This window comes from Coregonus clupeaformis, chromosome 19 (assembly GCF_020615455.1).
Source record: "Coregonus clupeaformis isolate EN_2021a chromosome 19, ASM2061545v1, whole genome shotgun sequence".
Classification (NCBI taxonomy): Eukaryota; Metazoa; Chordata; class Actinopteri; order Salmoniformes; family Salmonidae; genus Coregonus; species Coregonus clupeaformis.
The window spans coordinates 2102172-2122849 of NC_059210.1; the positions used below are offsets into that span (position 1 = coordinate 2102172).

The 20678-nt window shown below is 43.4% G+C and overlaps 1 protein-coding gene across 13 annotated transcripts in view; it reads left to right on the forward strand.

Annotated features, from left to right (window-relative positions):
• Window positions 1-20678, forward strand: part of LOC121554284 (calcium/calmodulin-dependent protein kinase type II delta chain) — a 107497-nt gene that overhangs the window by 65158 nt on the left and 21661 nt on the right. For 4 of the 13 annotated variants that reach the window (XM_041867768.2, XM_041867766.2, XM_041867771.2 and 1 more), the window contains exons 6-13: window positions 90-162; window positions 7585-7687; window positions 13186-13269; window positions 14843-14937; window positions 16334-16456; window positions 16980-17063; window positions 17303-17345; window positions 19114-19154. In XM_041867768.2, the coding sequence (XP_041723702.1) occupies window positions 90-162; window positions 7585-7687; window positions 13186-13269; window positions 14843-14937; window positions 16334-16456; window positions 16980-17063; window positions 17303-17345; window positions 19114-19154 (646 nt within the window). Of the gene's footprint in view, window positions 1-89; window positions 163-1021; window positions 1095-7584; window positions 7688-13185; window positions 13270-14842; window positions 14938-16333; window positions 16457-16979; window positions 17064-17302; window positions 17346-19113; window positions 19155-20678 lie in introns of all 13 variants that reach the window. The other 9 variants (XM_041867769.2, XM_041867773.2, XM_041867778.2 and 6 more) reach the window with 3 other exon arrangements.

Genomic DNA, 20678 nt, shown 5'->3' on the forward strand with positions numbered 1-20678 from the left:
TCTCGTTTTTGTTGCTGTTTTTTGTATTTTTTTTCTGATGTGTGTTCTCTCCTCCTCGCTTCTTCTGGCCTTGTCTCTCTCCTCCACAGCCAATGCATACAGCAGATTCTAGAAAGTGTAAATCATTGTCACCAAAGTGGTATAGTTCACAGGGACATGAAGGTTAGTACACAACAGAGGCTATGCTGGCACCATGCCCGCCTGCCCACCCGCCGCCCAAAATCCACCACCAATTAACAACCACCAACCCCCCCTCACCCTGTACCCCCACCAGCCGCTTGCCTCTTCCTCTCTTCCAAACTCAATCCCCTACCAGCAGCCACCCTGACCCCTCCACCAATCACTACTTGTGGCTGAGGTCAGGTGGCCCACCAGGGGGCGTGGGCGGCAGGGTGGTGAGGGGGGGAGGGTGACACAGCTCACCTTGCCCTCCTCTGTATGCCCAAAGACGATGTGCATGTAGCGTCTCTCTCCGGTCCTCGTCTCTCTGCTCTGAACGCCTGCTGTGAGCCTGGGTCTTGGGCGTATTTGATAAGCCCCTCTGGTTTAAGAGGGGTATAAATAGGATCAATTCATCCACCTCCTCCCTCCTCGCCCTCCCCAGGGTCGAGCTCACAGCCAGCGGGGAGCTAACACCACTTCTGTTTTGAGACCCGGGGGGACAGTGGGTGGGGGTGGTGGGTGATGATGTCATAGCCAGATATCCTTGTTCTTAATGGTCCAATCAGAACACACTTTTGTCTAACTTATTCTGCATTCACTTATTAGAACATCTACAACCTTTCCTTCACCTTATAGTCAAGGCAATCACATTCAATTGGGTTAATACATTGGCTCTACACTGGGGTACTAGTGTTATAGGGGTGGTAGTTGGAGGGATATTAACAAATCATTGGCCTAAACATCATCCCAACCACCACCTCCACCACCACTGCTGCCCCCCCCAGTCTCAAGGTGAGCGCATGGCACACAGTGAGTGTGAGCTTGTCACTAACCCACGCCCCCTGGTGTTTGCATGCAGTCATTGCATTCAGCAGATCCTAGAGGCCGTGCTCCACTGCCACCAGATGGGCGTGGTCCACCGCGACCTGAAGGTGAGTAGAGACACTGGGAAGCCAAACACAGCCCTTCTTCTTCTTCTTCCTCTTCCTCCTCCTCTTCTTCCTCTCACTCCAACTCTTCTAGTTGCAGGGAGACCCAATCATCCTGACTGACTTTCAGACTCATCCGTTTGACTTTGAGGGTTAAGCACTTTGATAGACTCTCCGACACGTCTTGTTCAGTTGAGACATGAGACATGGGAGTCACAGGGTCAAATTATGAGTTTGAACTTTTCCACTGCATTAGTGATTGCTCAGCCAGTTAAAAGCTGATGAAATAGTAATTACTATTACTAAATAGTAATTACTTATTTGGGACTTTTGGAAAGGCATGTTGACCTTTTACGTCCACACCTCTACTGAGGCACTGTGTTGGTCTACAGAACAGTGACACAGGTGTTAATAGGCACGGAAATAGGACCTGCAATCCCTCCAATTAAATGGTGTATAAAATCAGGCCTTGCTAAAAAAAGAAAACGTGGCAGGAGAAAATGGGATGAGTGAAGTAAAAATGTCACATTGTCCAAGTAGAATTTGGAGACTTGCCATTGTTGGGTCTTTCCACCAATTCGGTGCCTTTTGAGATGTGTAACTTGGTATAAAATAAACAAATACTTTTGAATTTTTAAATTCTGTCACAAAGAGCAAATGTTCAACTTAATAAAAAAACAAGTTTCCCCATCTCGAGGCTAAATAACAAAAATACTATTAAGTGCTTATTAGGTGCCAAATAAAGTAACAGGGTTGCGATTTCATCTTAAATCCGCTATAAATCCCCTTGTGGCAGGGGGAATGGAAGCTTGTTGTGTGCAACAGGAGGGGCAATTTGAATGCAAGCTTCACAAAAAATTTTTAATTGTTAAACCATTTCTAGCCTGTCTATCTATGGGTAGGTAACAGGGTTGACGTGTTATGCGTGACCTGCTCAGTGTTACACCAGAAAATACCAGAAAATGGCCAAAAATAGTAGAACCAGCTCACCTGCTTTTACACAATGATTTTACTATTTTAAAAGGAATAGTAGTTTCACCATATTCAAAAAAGAGTTCAGTTCACATAACAGGGTTGACCTTAAAATGAGGGACAGGTTTGAATCACTAATCACATGAAATAAATAATAATCTTCAGAAATGACTGTCAAAGCAACACAATAACTAGGGCTTTACAATTATGGTGAAAACTTTGAGAAATATTGGGTTTAAGTGGGACAAAATCTTCCTGGAAGTCAGAGGGTGCACAGAGGGACATGTCAAAATGCAGATTTTTTCTTACTTTAGCAAGTCTTTATTCATATAAAAAATTGGGATTTATTGAATTCTTCATGTGGTTTATATTAAAGGGCATTTCATTGAACATAACAGGCTTTTAAAAATCTATATTGGTGCACAATTTTTACTTAAAATATCAAAAGCCACTCATTTCATGGAACAACCCTGTTATACACTCCTTCTCCAATCTCCCAAACTCCCCACGTCCCCGTCATTGCCGTCATGGCAAGTTTCAGAACTCAAATTTGCTAATCAAATGAGCCAGGTGCAGCCAGGAGCTCCATTTCACTCCTGAAATAATCACCCCACGTTTGCATTCGCCTAGGCCCTCTCTGGCATTGCTCTGATTGGCTGCTACCGGCTTGTTACCATGGGGAGTGGCGGAATCGACAAAAACAAAAGAAATATGAACAAAACAAAGCATGAAAGAGGCCGATGAAAGGCCATATCTTCAGACTGGTGTGACCTACGTGTGAGTGTGTGTACGTGTGTGTTGGGGGAGGACCCATATTGACACACACACACACTCACACACACTCATGCATATAGTAATTTTGACAAGACACACTGTAATCGTACTGAACAGTACCATTGTATCCAACCAAACTAAATTTAGGTGGACACAGTTAAGCGGTTGGCACTCTAGACTGTTTCCACCAGACCACACACAGACTGACTGCATCAGAACAGACATCCCTCTCAAGCTGTTCCTTCAAGACTCATTGACTTCTGACGGCACTCTGTTCAGCTCTACCTCCTCATTTCCGTCTCATTATCCCTGCTCATCTGTCCATCTCTTTTTTCATGCCTCTTCCCTCTTTCTTTCACTCCTCTTCCCTTCTTTTTTTCCTTTCACCCTTAACTGAACTCTTCCCTCTTGTCCTCCTTCATTCACTGTCCAATCTCCCCTCCTCCTCTTCCTCTTTCTCCCTGCTGCTCTAATCACTGACGCTGCTGCTCTCTCTTCCTCTGTCTGTCCACACGGCCAGGCCACTCTGGATGATGCTGGTCTGGATGACTGCATTAGAGACCAGGGCTGTCCCTGTCCTCTCTCTCTCTCCGCTGCCCTCCTGTAGATTCCCCGCTCCCTCTAGGTTTAGATACCAAGCCACTGGTTTAAATCCCTGAAGACAAGAGATTGAGACAGATGTAGCTAGGAGATTGAGGAATAGTAAGTGAGAGATATGCACAAGGGTAGACGGCTGCATGCGGGAATGCGTGTGTGTGTGCATTTGCCAGCGTTGTGTGTGTGTGTGTGACTGAAAGCCAAGTGCATCTTTCCCGGTTGCAGTAGCTACAGTAAGGCCACCCAGGCTAGATGAATGTGGAGTAATAATTACATCTTTATGGCTGCGAGACCTGAATTAAATTAGACCCATTACACAGGAGCCCTGAGGACCGGGCATAAATCCTGATCACAGTGAGCTAGATAGGATCCACACACAGAAACACACCACAATTAATTTACCCAGTACACACCACAATTAATTTACCCAGTACACACCACAATTAATTTACCCAGTCCTGAAAGATATACTGGCTATGGACTATAGCTCTCATATGTGCTTCTAGATTAGATTACAACGTATTGATCAGCCTATTTAGGGATTGTTAGTCATATTGAGTTTTCATAATACCTATTTGGTTATGAAGCACATTATATAAAGCTCATTAGGGATTATGTGTTATAGGGAAGACTCTATAGCCCTCAAACTCAACTCTGGACCTCAAAGCCAGTTCCACTGCATTTTTTCATTGTTCCCCTCTAACCAGGGACTGATTTAGACCTGGGACACCAGGTGTGTGCAATTAATTATCAGATAGAACAGAAAACCAGCAGGCTCCGGACCTCGTAGGGTAAGAGTTGAGTACCCCTGCTCTATATGATTGATGCTATAAGGATGATGTATTTTTTTATTTTTTTACCTGGCCCCTTCCAGTCACATCACACAGGTTACATGATTTTTGGGTGGGGAAGGGAGGCTGGGTTGGTTGGGGTGTTTGCAATGACTGCATGGCACTGTTGACTGCACTTACCCCACCTCCCACCGTAGCATGTGAGCCCCGTCTTTGCCCTCTGATCTGCACGAATCACGAATCACAACTCACAAATGCTCTACTAACTGCACCAATGAATGATCATGAATTTACCCTGTTTGATTTTATGTTATATGATGTTGAGGAATTGATTATTTTAGTTTTTTTTACACCATATGCAATATCTAGGCCAGTGGTCACCAACCGGTTAATCGCTATCGACTGGCCGATCTCCAAGGCATTACTAGTTGATTACCAAACATTTCCTTATTTTCTTTGTGCTGTTGGCGGTAGGTGCACTGCGCCGGGAAGGCAGTGTTCCCATTTTGATCCATTTCATGTGTCTGAAGGTAGAACTCCGCCTACCCGGCAGTCCCAGAGAATAAATCAAGTGCACCTATAGGCCTACCGCTGGCTGCACAGTTTCCAGACTGTAAAAATAAACCTTGAACTCACAGCAAAGTTGATACTGTGAGATTTAAAAACGTTTAAAACCATGACTAGAGAGAGACTCAACGAATACAGCAAAGAGCTGCTGTATGTTTAAGTTATTCAGCAATGTCAACACTTTGTTCAACACTTTTATACGCCATAAAATGTGCGTTCTCCCTACTTCCACTCACGCTACAACCAGCACTGCTGCTGCAATGAATGAGTATAGCAAAGTGTTCCGATAATCATACGCTGTTATTATTAACGGCTTGTCTCTTTTAATATCGAGGAATATTTCACTTTCTCTGGTCATAGGAGTAACAACAGGAATTGGTGCATGAGGCAGATTAAATGCAGTGCGACTTGAGTTTCGCCATCAGCTGGGGCCCTGAGAGGCAGCCTCACTGCTGCTCCCTCCCACCCTTCAGACTGACCATCAGATGCAGGCCATCAGTCCAGTAAAATAAACTAAAGCCAATTATTATGCTCACTCAGCTGTGCCTCACTAGTAATTCAAGCATAGCCTATATGCAGTGATAATGTATTGGGCCTATAGCCTACTGCACAAACCTCTGCTACAGAACTGTTTTTAATTGGTTAATGTTGCATAGGCTTACATTTTAAGTTATGTAAAAAAAAAAAAAACGGTAGATCTCGTCTTTCATTTTGACTCCGTGATCTTGACTCAGAAAAGGTTGGTGACCACTGATCTAGGCCATAGAAGTGGTTAGTCCACTGACATACAGTTCATGAGGTACTGTAACTAATGTATTTGCCCCAGAAGCAAACCAGCTTCGCTCCAAAAAGTAGCTGAAACAGCTTCTGCTCACATCTCCTGTTTAATACATTACCTCTCCTGAATTATTTCCAGTTAAGATTCAGAGAAGCCGCTTTGAAAATGTCAGCAAATGCATTATTCCTCAACCCAGAACCCAGGGTAACCTGTACTCTAAGCCCCTCCCCTTCCTGTTCCAACGGGGCCTATGCATGAGTCACTGTCGACCTCAGACCTTGTAGCTCCGCCCCTCGGGCTAAACGGGAGCCTGACTGCGTGTGGCTTATTACACACTCTCATGTATCTTTGTGAAGATCAAGCTGTGTCCACTCTGTCCTTGCTGTGTCCGTATCAGTGTCAACCCTGTTACTCAACACTGGTGTAGGTGGTGTAAAATTGTCCCCAGTGTGTGTTGAGTGAGAGCGTTGAGTCGTAGGGAGCTGTTCCTCTAGAGCGTGAGCTTGGTGACGGTGAACATGCACGGCCCCACAGGGACACAGGAGGGGACACGATGGAGTTTATTATTACACAGTACTGATGAGGAGTTATGAATGGGTTATAGAGGGGATTGCCATAGTAATGTGCCAAAATATACTTTGGTTAATGGAATTTGGTCATACACTACATTACCAAAAGTATGTGGACACCTGCTCGTCGAACATCTCATTCCAAAATCATGGGCGTTAATAATATGGAGTTGGTCCCCCCTTTGCTGCTATAACAGCCTCTACTCTTCTGGGAAGGCTTTCCACTAGATGTTGGAACATTGTTGCGGGGACTTGCTTCCATTCAGCCACGAGCGTTAGTGAGGTCAGGCACTGATGTTGGGCGGTTAGGCCTGGCTCTCAGTCGGTGTTCCAATTCATCCCAAAGTTGTTCGATGGGGTTGAGGTCAGGGCTCTGTGCAGGCCAGTCAATTTCTTCCACGCCGATCTCGACAAACCATTTCTGTATGGACCTGGCTTTGTGCACAGGGGCATTGTCATGCCCCAAACTGTTGCCACAAAGTTGGAAGCACAGAATCGTCTAGAATGTCATTGTATGCTGTAGCGTTAAGATTTCCCTTCACTGGAACTAAGGGGCCTAGCCCGAACCATGAAAAACAGCCCCAGACCATTATTCCTCCTCCACCAAACTTTACAGTTGGCACTATGCATTCGGGCAGGTAGCGTTCTCCTGGCATTCGCCAAACCCAGATTCATCCGTCGAACTGCCAGGTGGTGAAGTGTGATTCATCACTCCAGAGAACGCCTTTCCACTGCTCCGGAGTCCAATGGTGGCGAGCTTTACACCACTCCAGTCGACTTTTGCCATTGCGCATGGTGATCTTAGGCTTGTGTGCGGCTGCTTGGCAATGGAAACCCATTTCATGAAGCTCCCGACAAACAGTTATTGTGCTGACGTTGCTTCCAGAGGCAGTTTGGAACTCAGTAGTGAGTGTTGCAACCGAGGACAGACCATTTTTATGCACTTCAGCACTCGGTGGTCCCGTTCTGTGAGCTTGTGTGGCCTACCACTTCGCAGCTGAGCTGTTGTTGCTCCTAGACATTTCCACTTGATCAGGGCAGCTCTAGCAGGGTAGACATTTGATGAACTGACTTGTTGGAAAGGTGGCATCCTAAGTCGCTGAGCTCTTCAGTAAGGCCATTCTACTGGCAATGTTTGTCTATGGAGATTGCTCGATTTTATACACCTGTCAGCAACGGGTGTGGCTGAAATAGCCGAATCCATTAATGTAAAGTGTCCACATACTTTTGTGTATATATAGTGTATAGTGGGGATCATACAATTTTTCAATGGTGAGATGACCCACCGTCTAGGATTTACAACCCAGTGTGGATATCACCCAAAATACTAGAGAGAATACACCTACTGTATAATATATTATTGCGGACATGTTCCTAGAGTTCATTTTCATGTATATTGCTGTATGAGAAGTGTTGAAATCCTGTGTCTCCCTCTCCACTCCAAGCCTGAGAATCTGCTCCTAGCCAGTAAGCTGAAGGGAGCAGCGGTAAAGTTGGCAGACTTTGGTCTGGCCATCGAAGTGCAGGGAGACCAGCAGGCATGGTTCGGTGAGTACCAGTCAGTCACAAAACATCTGTTCAAATATCACCAAGGATCCCAAACTTGGCTGTCCATTTGAAGACTTGTTTTACATGTCCAATGCAGCCGTTTTTATTTAAATATCAAATAATTTCTGGGTAACAATTAATTACCTTACTGTGAATTAAAATGGTACAAAAAAATGAACAAATAGCTTCTTAGCAAAGGGCAATTTTTCAAGCAAGAATTTTGCTAGGACTGGGAGTGGTCTGAGTGGGGAGGGGAAAACTTGCTGTTATTGGCAGAACGGTTTGGAACTCTCTTTCTTATTAGTCTAATTCATTTACTGCCTGGTAATTTACTGCCTGGCTGAAATTGCAGGTGGTCTTTTCAAATAGCTCTTACACTAAAAACCATTATCATAATTTTCACAGTATTATTCCAATCTCTTACACCTGAAATCTGCACCAACGCGATTTAAAAAGTTGTAAATACACTAAAATATGCTAGAATTCCGACAGGATTATACAATCAAAAATGGCCTCACCTGTTTGAAGAGAACTCTTTCTCTAGCTCATTTTACGGTAGAAATGTATCCATTAAAAAAATTAAAATAAATAGCTTTGGTGCCAATTTCAGGTATAAGTGGTCATTTTTAAAAACGTTTCACCCAATACTCAAAACTGATAAATGCACAGGAAGCCTGTTCAGTGGACCCGTTTTCTTGCCCTAATTTAGCAATACTTGAAAGGCCCAGTGCAGTCAAAAACGTGACATTCCTGTGTTTTATATATATTTGCACACTATGAAATGTGTTGTTGTATACAGGTAGCTTAGTGGTTAAGAGCGTTGTGCCAGTAACCGAAAGGTCACTGGTTCTAATCCCGAGCCGAATAGGTGAAAAATCTGCCGATGTGCCCTTGAGCAAGGCACTTAACCCTAATTGCTCCTGTAAATTGCTCTGGATAAGAGCGTCTGCTAAATGACTAAAATGTAAAAATGTATACTATGTAGCCCCAGGGTGTAACTAAGCATTTACTGTGCTTTACAGACCCTGTTTTATTCTAAACAATATCTAAAGCCACACAAGCTTTAGAAGTACTTTGGTGTTTACTTTGTCTTTAAACCCAAGGCTCCACCACCAGTGCTGAAGCTAAGTCACCTAGTTAATGTGTGAGAGGTGAGACTTTGAGGTGTGTCCGCTCTCTGGGTTTAATAGTGCAGATTTTATTAGGTGGAGAAACAGGGCCATTTCCCTGCTAATCCCCACAGAATGGGGGAATAATTATCCTAATCCCCTGGGCTGGCTGTCACCTGAGAATCATCTACCCAGTTCACTGGTGGTGCCCCAGGGCATGCTGGGAATTTTAGTTCTTTAGAGAAGTAGGCTGCATTCCACTGGTGGGGAGCCACACTATGTTCCCCAGAGGGTCGTTCCAGTGGGGAAGTTTTGAAAGCTTGTTAATCATGTCCCATAAACATTGCATTAAGGATTCATTTGACCTCTAATTGGCTGTCTCTTAAAAGAGACAGGATTCACCCTAACCACAGGGATTCCAGGATTGTCTCCAGCAACATTGCGAACGGTTTTAGAGCCTGACGGCCTGGGTGTATTTGTGCTCCAATCCTACCTGTCATAATCAGCAACAGAGGACATGGAAAGTCCCGTAGAAATGGTAGACGTTTTGTTCTATGAGATTATCTTCATCAGCAAACATTACTTTTTGAGATGCACCCCATTTTTTTCTGTCAGAACAGCCTCAATTCGTCAAGGCATGGACTCTACAAGGTGTCGAAAGCATTCGACAGGGATGCTGGCCCATGTTGACTCCAATGCTTTCCACAGTTGTGTCAAGTTGGCTGTATGTCCTTTGGGTGGTGGACCATTCTTGATACACACAGGAAACTGTTGAGCGTGAAAAACCCAGCAGCATTGCAGTTCTTGACACAAACCAGTGAGCCTGGCACCTACTACCATACCCCGTTCAAAGGCACTTAAATCTTTTGTCTTGCCCATTCACCCTGTGAATGGCACACATACACAATCCATGTCTCAATTATCTCAAGGCTTAAAAATATTTTTTTTACCTGTCTCCTCCCCTTCATCTACACTGATTAAAGTGGATCAATAAGGGATCATAGCGTTCACCTGGTCAGTCTGTCATGGAAAGAGCAGGTGTTCTCAGTGTAGAACAAAACATTTAAGATCTCCTAAGCCTGTGTTAACCTCAGACCTTATTTTCTGCGTTTTTCCCTAAACCATATTTCTTCCCTATAGGGATGGCTGCACAAACCAGATGTAACTCATTTCTGGATTTTAGGACTACAAACTGGCATGCTCTGGCAACTTTGATGGGGGTGTGGGCAACAAAATATCTGAATTTATCACGAGGGGCCGTAGTGGCTCGTGGGTCTGCGTACCCACATCCATACCCACACATGCAGTCAGAGCCGTCCCTAGACGGTTGGGGGCCCTAAGCAACATTTTGTTGGAAGCCCGCATTCTACCTTGTGATCAAAACATTTTAGCGGCCCCTCTCTTGACAGCGGAGAGTGGGAAAAAAAGTTTTAGTTAATTTCCTACAATTCTACACTTTGCCAAGGGGAGTAGAGATAATGTTTCAGTTTTCTAGCAAGTTTGATGCGACTCTACATGTTTTCCCATGGGGTGGAGAAGATTTAGCAATTTTATAATGCATTTCATGCAATTCTACTCATTTTGCCATGTGTCGGGGAGAAATGTTAGCAGTTTTACAGCAAATGTCCTGAAATTCTACACATTTTGCCCTGACTTATGCCATGTTAATATGATGTCTGAGGGCGAGTGACTTACAAAATCAATGGGTCCCCCCGGTCCGTAATTCGACCATGATTACGTTAGTTTAGATGGCTGGCTAGACTAATTTACCAATCAAAAACAATTTTGCTCACATGGGCTAATTGAGTAAAGAGCTAGGGTTCTGTCCAATTGGCGACAGATTTTCATGCGAATATTCAAAACTCTGCATGAAAACAAAATGCACATTTTCCCACCATTTACATTTGACATTTTAGTCATTTAGCAGACACTCTTATCCAGAGCGACTTAGTGAGTGCATACATTTTTCATACTGGCTCCCCGTATGAAACGAACCCACAACCCTGGCGTTGCAAGCGCCATGCTCTACCAACTGAGCTACAGGGGACCAGAGATGTTTCCATCAAATTGACTTGTTGCCGATAAAAGGTTGTGTGTGGTGACGTAGTGCACATAAAAATAACTTCTGTGGTTAAATTCCCCATGTACTCAATTTAAAAAATACAAGTGAAATGGGTTTCCATCGTATTTTGAACTACTGACACTATAGACAACCACAATTGTGCTTGTCATTTTGGCACTGAATGTCGGATTTGGCTTTTTTTTTTGTGCAGATCTTGAATTAATGTTCTGAATTGATCAAAGGGACAGTCTAAATTAATAAACGGGCCACACAAGCTTTAGAAGTTGAATAGCCCTGGTGTATGTAATGTCATCAGAAGTATATTTTCTGGGTGACCTAAATACTGACAGGTTTTCATCAAACTGTCTCAAAAAAAGCTTCAACCTGTAACCAGTGCCTGCAATCTGGTTCAAGTTATCAGTCAACCTACCAGGGTATATACAAACAGCACAGGAATGAAATCATCCAAATGTATTGATCACATCTTTACTGATGCTGCAAAAATCTGCTCTAAAGCAGTATCCAGATCCATCGGATGTAGTGATCATAATATAGTAGCCATATCTAGAAAAAAACAAAGTTCCAAAGGCTGGGCTTAAATAGTGTATATTTTTTAGTGATTCCTATGTTGAAGATGTATAATATTTGCTGGTCTGTTGTGTGTAATGAATTTTTATTTTACCTTTATTTAACTAGGCAAGTCAGTTAAGAACAAATTCTTATTTACAATGACGGCTACCCCGGCCAAACCTGGATGATGCTAGGTCAATTGTGCGCCGCACTATGGGACTCCCAATCTGCTACTGACCCTTAGTAAACTTTTGGAAAAATGGTGTTTGACGATATACAATGCCATTTCACAGTAAACAAATGACTTTCAGCACGCTTATAGGGAAAGGGACTCAACATGTATGGCACTGACACAAATTACTGATGATTGGCTGAAAGAAATTGGTAATACGATTTTGGGAGCTGTTTTGTTAGACTTCAGTGCAGCTTTTGAAATTAGCGATCATAGTTTTTTCAGCAGCAGACTGTTATAGCTTTACATCCTCTGCCATATCATGGATGGAGAGTTACCTAATGGAAGCCTCTCTAATGTAAACCCGGTCAATTTTGGCATACCTCAAGGTAGCTGTCTTGGCCCCCTTTTTTCTATTTTTACTAATGATCTACCACTAGCCTTGAGTAAAGTGTGTCTATGTATGCTGATGACTCAAAACTATACACGTCAGCTACCACAGCAAGTGAAATCACAGCAACCCTTAACAAAGCACTGCTGTCAGTTTTAGAATGGGTGGCTAGTAATAAGATAGTCCTAAATTATATAATCATTCGCTAAACCCTAAACCTTATCCACATCTTGTAATGAATCTGGCAATTGAGGAAGTTGAGGAGACTAAACTGCTTACTGTAACCCTAGATTTTAAACTGACATGGTCAAAACATATTGATGGGGAGAGGTCTGTCTGTGATAAAGCTCTGCTCTGCTTTCTTGACATCACAATCGAGAAAACAAGTCCTACAGGTCCTAGTTTTACCACACCTGGACTACTGCTCATTTATATTGTCAAGTGCCACAAAGACGGACATAGGCAAATTACAGTTGGCCCAGAACAGAGCAGCACAGCTGGCCCTTAAAATGTGTGCACTGAGGGCTAATATAATATGCATGTCAATCTCTCCTGGCTCAAAGTAGAGGAGAGATTGACTGCATCACTACTTGTCTTTGTGAAGAGGTATTGGCGTGTTGAAAGCCCCGAACTTTCTGTTCGAACAGCTAACCTACAGGTCAGACACCCATACATACCCCACTAGATATGCCACCGGTGGTCTCTTCACAGTCCCCAAGTCCATAACAGACTCTGGGGAACACACAGTACTACATACAGCCATGACTACATGGAACACTCTTCCACATAACTCAGTCGAGCAGTAACATTTTAAAAACGGATAAACCAACACCTCACAGCACAGCGCGGACTGTGAAGAGACATGTACACATGCGCATACGCACACACACTCTAACACACACACTCTACACAGACCCACACATTGTAATATTGTAATGTTGTATTTTAATGTGCATTTAATACTGTACATTTGTGGTATTGGAGCAATGTACATATGTATAATTCACAATGTCGAGCAGGCTATTGTTTTACTATGATGTATTGTTTTATTATTGTTTGTACTCCAGGAAGAGTAGCTGCTGCCTTTTCAGCAGCTAATGGGGATCCTAATAAATACAAAAAACAGTGGGATGTAAGTGCACATGCATCTTGGGAAATGTAGTTCATTTATATGACGTCTCGTCTCTGTTCCAGGTTTTGCTGGAACCCCAGGCTACCTGTCCCCAGAGGTCCTGAGGAAAGACCCCTATGGGAAACCTGTGGACATGTGGGCCTGTGGTAAGGAACTTCCCAACATGGAACAATCTATTTGCCTTTGAGCAAAAGGCTAGTACTGACTACAAAGTGCCTACATGGCTCTCACACAGACAATGAGTTCATCTAGTTCACACTCCTTGAATTAATCACTGCAGCCGCTCGTTACATAAACTCATCAAGGGCCAGCTGGGCTTTAGATGTCTACCACACACTCATTCACAACCTGTGCTCTCTGAATTCTGGGCCACAATGACTTATTTGTGTCGTTGGAGTGCTCTACTGACCAACCAAGGGCCCTTGAGCTTGTCCCGGTAACCTACCAGCCAATGAGCAACACAGTGCTGAAGTGCTTGGCTTGTTTTTGTCACCACAGTGATAGTGACATGATGGAAACCCTTATAGTGGGAGGAGTCTATGAAGAGGGGGTACTTTTCTGTCCTCTCCTGATCTCTTCATCCGTGTAACAATGAAAGCTGTTAAAGCTTGTATTAAGTCCAGAGTATGTGAGCGGAGCTGGAGCGAGGATTGGAGTGTGCCCAATTTGACTGGAGCGTGGAGCGAGGTTCCCAAAATCTGGAGCGTCGGCTCCAGTAGTGCTCACTTCACGAGCTCAGGGCATGCCCGGCCCAGCATGCATTTGTAGTCTACTTGTGTGCTGCTATAGCCCCTTGCTTTAGCTACTGTCATTTAGTATGCTAAATATTTTCATAAAGAAACACACAGGTGAAAAATCAAGGTGACTTACAAAGATGAGGAGGATCAAGAGCAAGAGAGGGAGTGTGGTGATGTAGTGTCCACAACTAAATAATCATTTTGGAATCTGAAAAGACGGGTATCACGAAAGCATGATGGTGTACTTACTACGTGCACATGCTAACAGAAAGGAACGAGTTGGGTAGCTAGCTAAGTGTGTCATTGTAGCAAAGTATTTATAGTACCAAAAATCAGATCTCTTAAAAGTTTCATTCATTAAATTTCGTTCTATTATCTATACAATATGCCACCATTGAATAGGCCTGGCATATTACCTTCAAATTTAAATGCTTCACAATTAATTTCTTTGTAGGCTATAGCCTTGAAATAATTGAAATAATATAGCCTAAATAATTCATTTCCGTTCCTCCTTAGGCTATCTGTCTGGCTCCTGACCTATTTAGTGTTTATATGCTGTTTAATACGACATGTAGCATCATAGTCACATTTTCCTGTTTATTAAAATACTTTTTAATAAACAGGAAATCATATGGTTTGGTTTCAATACTTCAAAACCAAATGGTAGGTCCAGGTAGTCACAAAAATAGATGGGTGTTGGTTAAATTGTGATTTTTAATGAATGGAGTCGAATTTGGAGCTGCTGTTTTTTTGTGGGGGGGGTGAGGAGCGGTTTTTAGTGGAGCGGTTGGAAAGGACGTGGAACGATGAGCGGCACTCACATACTCTGATTAAGTCAGTAAAGGTCATTACTCAGATATTATTGGGTCATACTGGCTTTGATTGTACTTTCTCCTCTTGCTGAGTTTTGAGTATAATTTTGAAATGACATTTATTCATAATTGGTATCGTGCTAATTACATGTTTGTGTCTGTCTCATCAGGTGTGATTCTCTACATTCTCCTGGTGGGCTACCCTCCCTTCTGGGACGAGGACCAGCACAGACTGTACCAGCAGATCAAGGCTGGGGCCTACGATGTGAGTACTCACACGACACATACTCTGTCATGCACGTGCTTTCACACAGACAAATTGATCCATTTGCCAATCTGTCAGCAGTGTTTAACACTTACTGTGGAAGTCTATTCAGCAGAGTCTCACTGGCATAAGGTATCACCAGTGGTGGAAAAGGTACCCAATTGTCATACTTGAGTAAAAGTAAAGATACATTAATAGAAAACGACTCAAGTGAAAGTCACCCAGTAAAATACGATTGAGTAAAAGTCAAAGTATTTGGTTTTAAATATACTTAAGTTTCAAAAGTAAATGTATTTGCTAAAATATACTTAAGTATCAAATGTATACATTATTTCAAATTCCTTATATTAAGCAAACCACACAGCAACATATTCTTGTTTTTTATTTATTTATGGATAGCCAGGGGCACGCTCCAACACTCAGACATAAGTTACAAACAAAGCATTTGTGTTTAGCGAGTTTGCCAGATTAGAAGCAGTACGGACGACGAAGGATGTTCTCTTGATAAGTGCGTGAATTGGACCGTTTTCCTGTCCAGCTAAGCATTCAAAATGTAACAAGTACTTTTGGGTGTCAGGGAAAATGTATGGAGTAAAAATTACATTATTTTCTTTAGAAATGTTGTGAAGTAAAAGTTGTCAAAAATATAAATAGTAAAGTACAGATACCCAAAAAAACGACTTAAGTAGTACTTTACACCACTGGGTATCACTGGAGTTGATTTCCATGGTTGTTATCTGACAGTCTTTACATGAGGTTAAGGCAGGCTTGCTCTTAAATCGATACCGAAACCTCCCATCCCCTCACTGTTTCTGAGACTTACATCACGATCACTTAACTTTAGCAGGCAAAGCTAATCTCCTGTTTGAGTGACTGGAATGGAACATGTTTATCTTGAAGGAAATGTTAGCCACTTGATTTCAACCCGAGACAAGGCCATACTTGACACATCAGAATTCCAGTCTCTGTCTATTGGCTGAGCATTGCCTCTGTTGGAACACCACACACAGGCTGTTTGTCTATTTCCTCCTTGTCTGGCAGCTCTCTCCCTGCTCTCCCCAGTCAATCCTAACGCCTGTCCCAGACAGATTGAGTCTTAGGACGAGAGAGGAGGAGGAGGAGGAGAGAGGCAGGGGGACAGCCCAATGCGATGGCTCAAGCCCAACTTGGCTCTGGAGACGAGCACCTTCTGCTCAGTGAATCTGTTTTTTTGTCAACCGTGTGATGTTTTTTTTTGCCAGTTCTCTCGCTGTCCTTGTTTCTCCAAGGACACATTTTCAAACAAAGCTGAATGGAGGGAGGGAAAGAGTGAGTGAGGGATGGGAGGATAGATGAGTGGATGGATGGACTGATGGATGATGAGCCTCATTGCCTCTCTCGATGTTCTCCCCTTCAGTTTCCGTCCCCTGAGTGGGACACGGTGACCCCCGAGGCCAAAGACCTGATTAACAAGATGTTGACCATCAACCCTGTCAAGAGGGTCACCGCCACAGACGCACTCAAACACCCCTGGATCTGTGTACGTGTCTTTCTCACACACACACACACACACACACACACACACACACACACACACACACACACACACACACACACACACACACACACACACACACACACACACACACACACACACACACAGTCTTGTACAGCTAACCTTGTGGGGAAACACAATTCAGTCCCATTCAAAATCCTATTTTCCCTAACCCGTACTCTTACCCTTACCCTAATCCTACCCCTAACCTTAACCCTAACCCTAGCTCCTAACCCTAGCTCCTAACCCTTAACGTATTTCTAACCCTAACACTAATTCTAACCTTAACCCTAAACCCCCTAGAAATAGCATTTGACCTTGTGGGGACTAACAAAATGTCCCCAGTTGGTCAATTTTTTGTTAGTTTACTATTCTTGTGGGAACTTCTGGTCCCCACAAGAATAGATAAACACGTCCACACACACACTCATACACACAGTCCAATGGTCCGATGAGCACACCTACAGACTTAAAACATTCTCCCCCTCTCTCTCTGTCCTCTCTGCAGCAACGTTCCACTGTGGCGTCCATGATGCACAGACAGGAGACGGTGGAGTGCCTGAGGAAGTTCAACGCCAGGAGGAAACTCAAGGTGAGGGAAGGTTTCTCACAGCACTTCACCAGGTTTCGTGAGTGAGACATTGAGAAAGTGACAAATTGACTAAATCCGAGCCCATGCGTGTCATAGAGTGGACCCTGAGCACTATGTAATCCAATCATTACCTTTCCACCTAATGTTTGACACCGTGTTAGAGATGAGGTGACAGTGTGACAAGTATTAAAGCCTTGGAGGTCAGTCTTTCAACTCACTGTTCCTTTTTTCTTCCTCAGGGTGCTATCCTCACCACCATGCTGGCCACACGCAACTTCTCAGGTAAGATGCATCTACCTACTGTATTGTAGTTTCTTTCAAGGTGTCTCTCTTTTGGCTCTATATATCTGTTTTTATTTCTCCCCTCTCTCCTCTCTTTCTCTCGCTCTCTCACCAGATCAATATTTAGAATTCTCCATCAGCTGCTGCTTAATAATGCTGCTGGATGTATTATTTCACCAAAACACTTGAGGAAATCAATGGGGAGAGAAATGAGGGAGAGAGGAGCAGGTGTTAAAGAAAGGACTGATAGAGTGAGAGAGGAACAAGGAGAATAACGCATGAGAGTGTATGGAGCGACAAAATGTGAAAGTGACATGAGTTGTAGGGGAGAACTCCAGGATGAATACGCTGGCCTTTAAAACGACCACTATCAGCCTGCTCTCAGTTGATATCAATAGAGACTGCCTGGAGACCAGCGGGGCGATGCTGATCAATGTGGTTCAGACAATCTGGGCCTCTTAAAGGGCAATACTTTAATATTTTGTCTGTTAGCTGAAACTATTATTTCTCTCTCAGGGTGATGAGTGAAAGGGAGGTGAAAGGAAAGGGGATACCTAGTCAGTTGCACAACTGAATGCATTCAAACAAAATGTCTTCTGCATTTAACCCAACCCCTCTGAATCAGAGTGGCTACTGGAGGAAAGATGTGGACTTCACTTTCTCCTGCTTCCTTGTATTTATTTGGGCAATTTAAACAGAGTACTGTGTTCAGGCAAGAAAAACACATTGTTTAATCTCTCTCTCTCCCTGTCAAGACGTTGGTTCTCTTGTTACCAGAAAATATTTACATTGTTTTCAATTTTCATTCCATATAGCCAATGCTTTTTTTGCTCAGAACAAGACTTTACACCAGTGGTATTCAAAGTCGGGGTCGCGACCCTTTATGGGGTCAGCCCAAAAATAAAAAAACATATTATATGGGATCAATATACAAACTTTTATGAGAAAGATGTTATTGAGTATGTATTTATTGGTTTATTTTCATTTGGATGAGATAAAAATGCTATGAGTTGAAGGTTATTTGTTAATGTAGTAATAGAAATGTACAGACTTTTTTAAGGTTGTGTCATTAGATTTGTAACGGGGTGGGTTCGCAAGGAATTATTTAGGAAATTCTGGCGTAAAAAATGGGGTCCTCGCTGAAAAGGTTTGAATACCACTGCTTTATACCCATTCTGTTTTGTTTACCTTTGTTTTTTCTCCCTTCTGTTTTTGGGAATGGGTAACCTTGTGAGGTAAGTGTCTCTGTCATGGAAAGAGGCATACCTTGGCACTGCTCTCTACTCATGTGCCCATCTTGGTAACTTGCACCCCTCTCAGACTAAACATTTTCACAAACACCTTTCTTCTTCCCCCTCTCATACACTCTTCATGCACCTGTGTGGCTTTAACCAATCACTGAGCTTTTCCACGTGCCAGAAATCTCATCACTCTACCCAACCAGCCAATTAGCTCGCTCCATGCGTGGACTATATTTGCATGTTGATTTAGGGGTGGGTGCTAACGTGTTCTCTACGGAGGAGTTGTTATTATGACATTAACATGATTGGAGTCTTCCTTCAAAAAAGTTTTAGATGCAAGCAATTGAAGGTCTCTATTTACGAGTGTGTGTGTGGTAGAGGGCATTAAACCTACATTCTTTAGGACTGTCACAGTTGGCCCATAATTGACCGTCTTCACTAGATATAGTGGCGTGTGTGTGTGTGTGCACGTGTGTGTGTCAGAGGTGTCCTCGCTGACCTTGTCCCCGTGTCCTCTGTCCTTACAGCAGCCAAGAGCCTGCTCAACAAGAAGGCTGACGGCATCAAGGTAGGTTTATCCACCTCTCTCATCCACTTCTGCGATCTTAACACCTGACAACACACATTGACACACACACACCTTTAGTTATGGACTCATGTAACTTATATTGCACTTGTAACTGACAGACTCGGAAGAGAAGTTGGAATATTTCTACAAAACATATGTTTCAGCTGCCAGCAGTGTCATTTTGAGTGCTGCGTGACTAACATGCTGACTAGACTGGGCACCAGACGCGATCAGGACCTGCAGGCTGAAATGTCAAAATGAACCAACTATATTAATTTGGGGACAGGTCGAAACACATGAAACATTCATGGATCTTTGTAGAATTTGATTTATTTTGAGTCACACAAAATGGTGTGTTCTCTACTCTGACAATTAATCCACAGATAAAAGGGGAACCTAGTTAGTTTCTAGTAATCGCTCCTCCTTCAGTCTTCTTCTTCTGTGGACTTTTATATGGCGGTTGGCAACCAACTTTAAGGTGCATTACTGCTACCAACTGGACTGGAGTGTGGACCTCAGTTCATCTTTCAATCACCCATGTGGATATACGCTCCTAAAAAACAATGAGGAGATGGGAGAGGCGGGAATTGCAGCGCGTCAAAAACATGTATGTGTACATTTATTTTGCAACACGCGCGCACGCAACACGGGCTGGTGTGGCCAGCATGTAAGATATCTCAATAATCGGGCCCCGCCTTCACAAAATAATTAAGTTAGAGTGGTAGCATCTGTTTTGTGATATGAGGAAGCTAAAAAAAGAAAAAAAAAAGAACATGCTGACAGATCTGCTTAATCTGAATGAAAGTCCTCATCTCCCGTCCAATCAAATCTCAGCTGTCATAGCAGCTAATGGTTCCATATGACCTCCACGTGTTCCTCAGTATCTCTGTTCCCCCTCAATCTCCCTGTTTCTAAATCTGACTACAAAATCCCAGTCACTCTTCCTTATTGGGGGATTTTATCTCCCCCTCCTCTCAATACTACTCCCTCCCTTCTATCTCTATTTTTCTATTTCCTATATTTCTACCCTCTCCCCCCTTTTCTCTCTCGCTCCCCTCTTTTCCTCACTCACACCCCTCTTTTCAACCACAAATGTCTTGCTCTCCCCACTGGGGGTCTGTGTCAGACAGTGACTCACATGCTATCCCCCTCACAGCTGTGCTAGAGTGGCCTTCCTCCTGTGGCTGTCTTCTCACCCTGGGTCCAGTGTCAAACTACTGGCTGACTTTGTCTGTCCCCTGCATCTGTCTGCCTCCCCTGGCCCCCATCTCCCTCTCCAAATGCTGATCCTAAAATACTAGGATCACATACCCAGGAGCAGCACTTGACATACACTATATATACAAAAGTATGTGGACACCCCTTCAAATTAGTGGATTTGGCTATTCCAGCCACACCCGTTGCTGACAGGTGTATAAAATCGAGCACACCGCCATGCAATCTCCATAGACAAACATTGGCAGTAGAATGGCCTTACTGAAGAGCTCAGTGACTTTCAACGTGGCACTGTCATAGGACGCCACC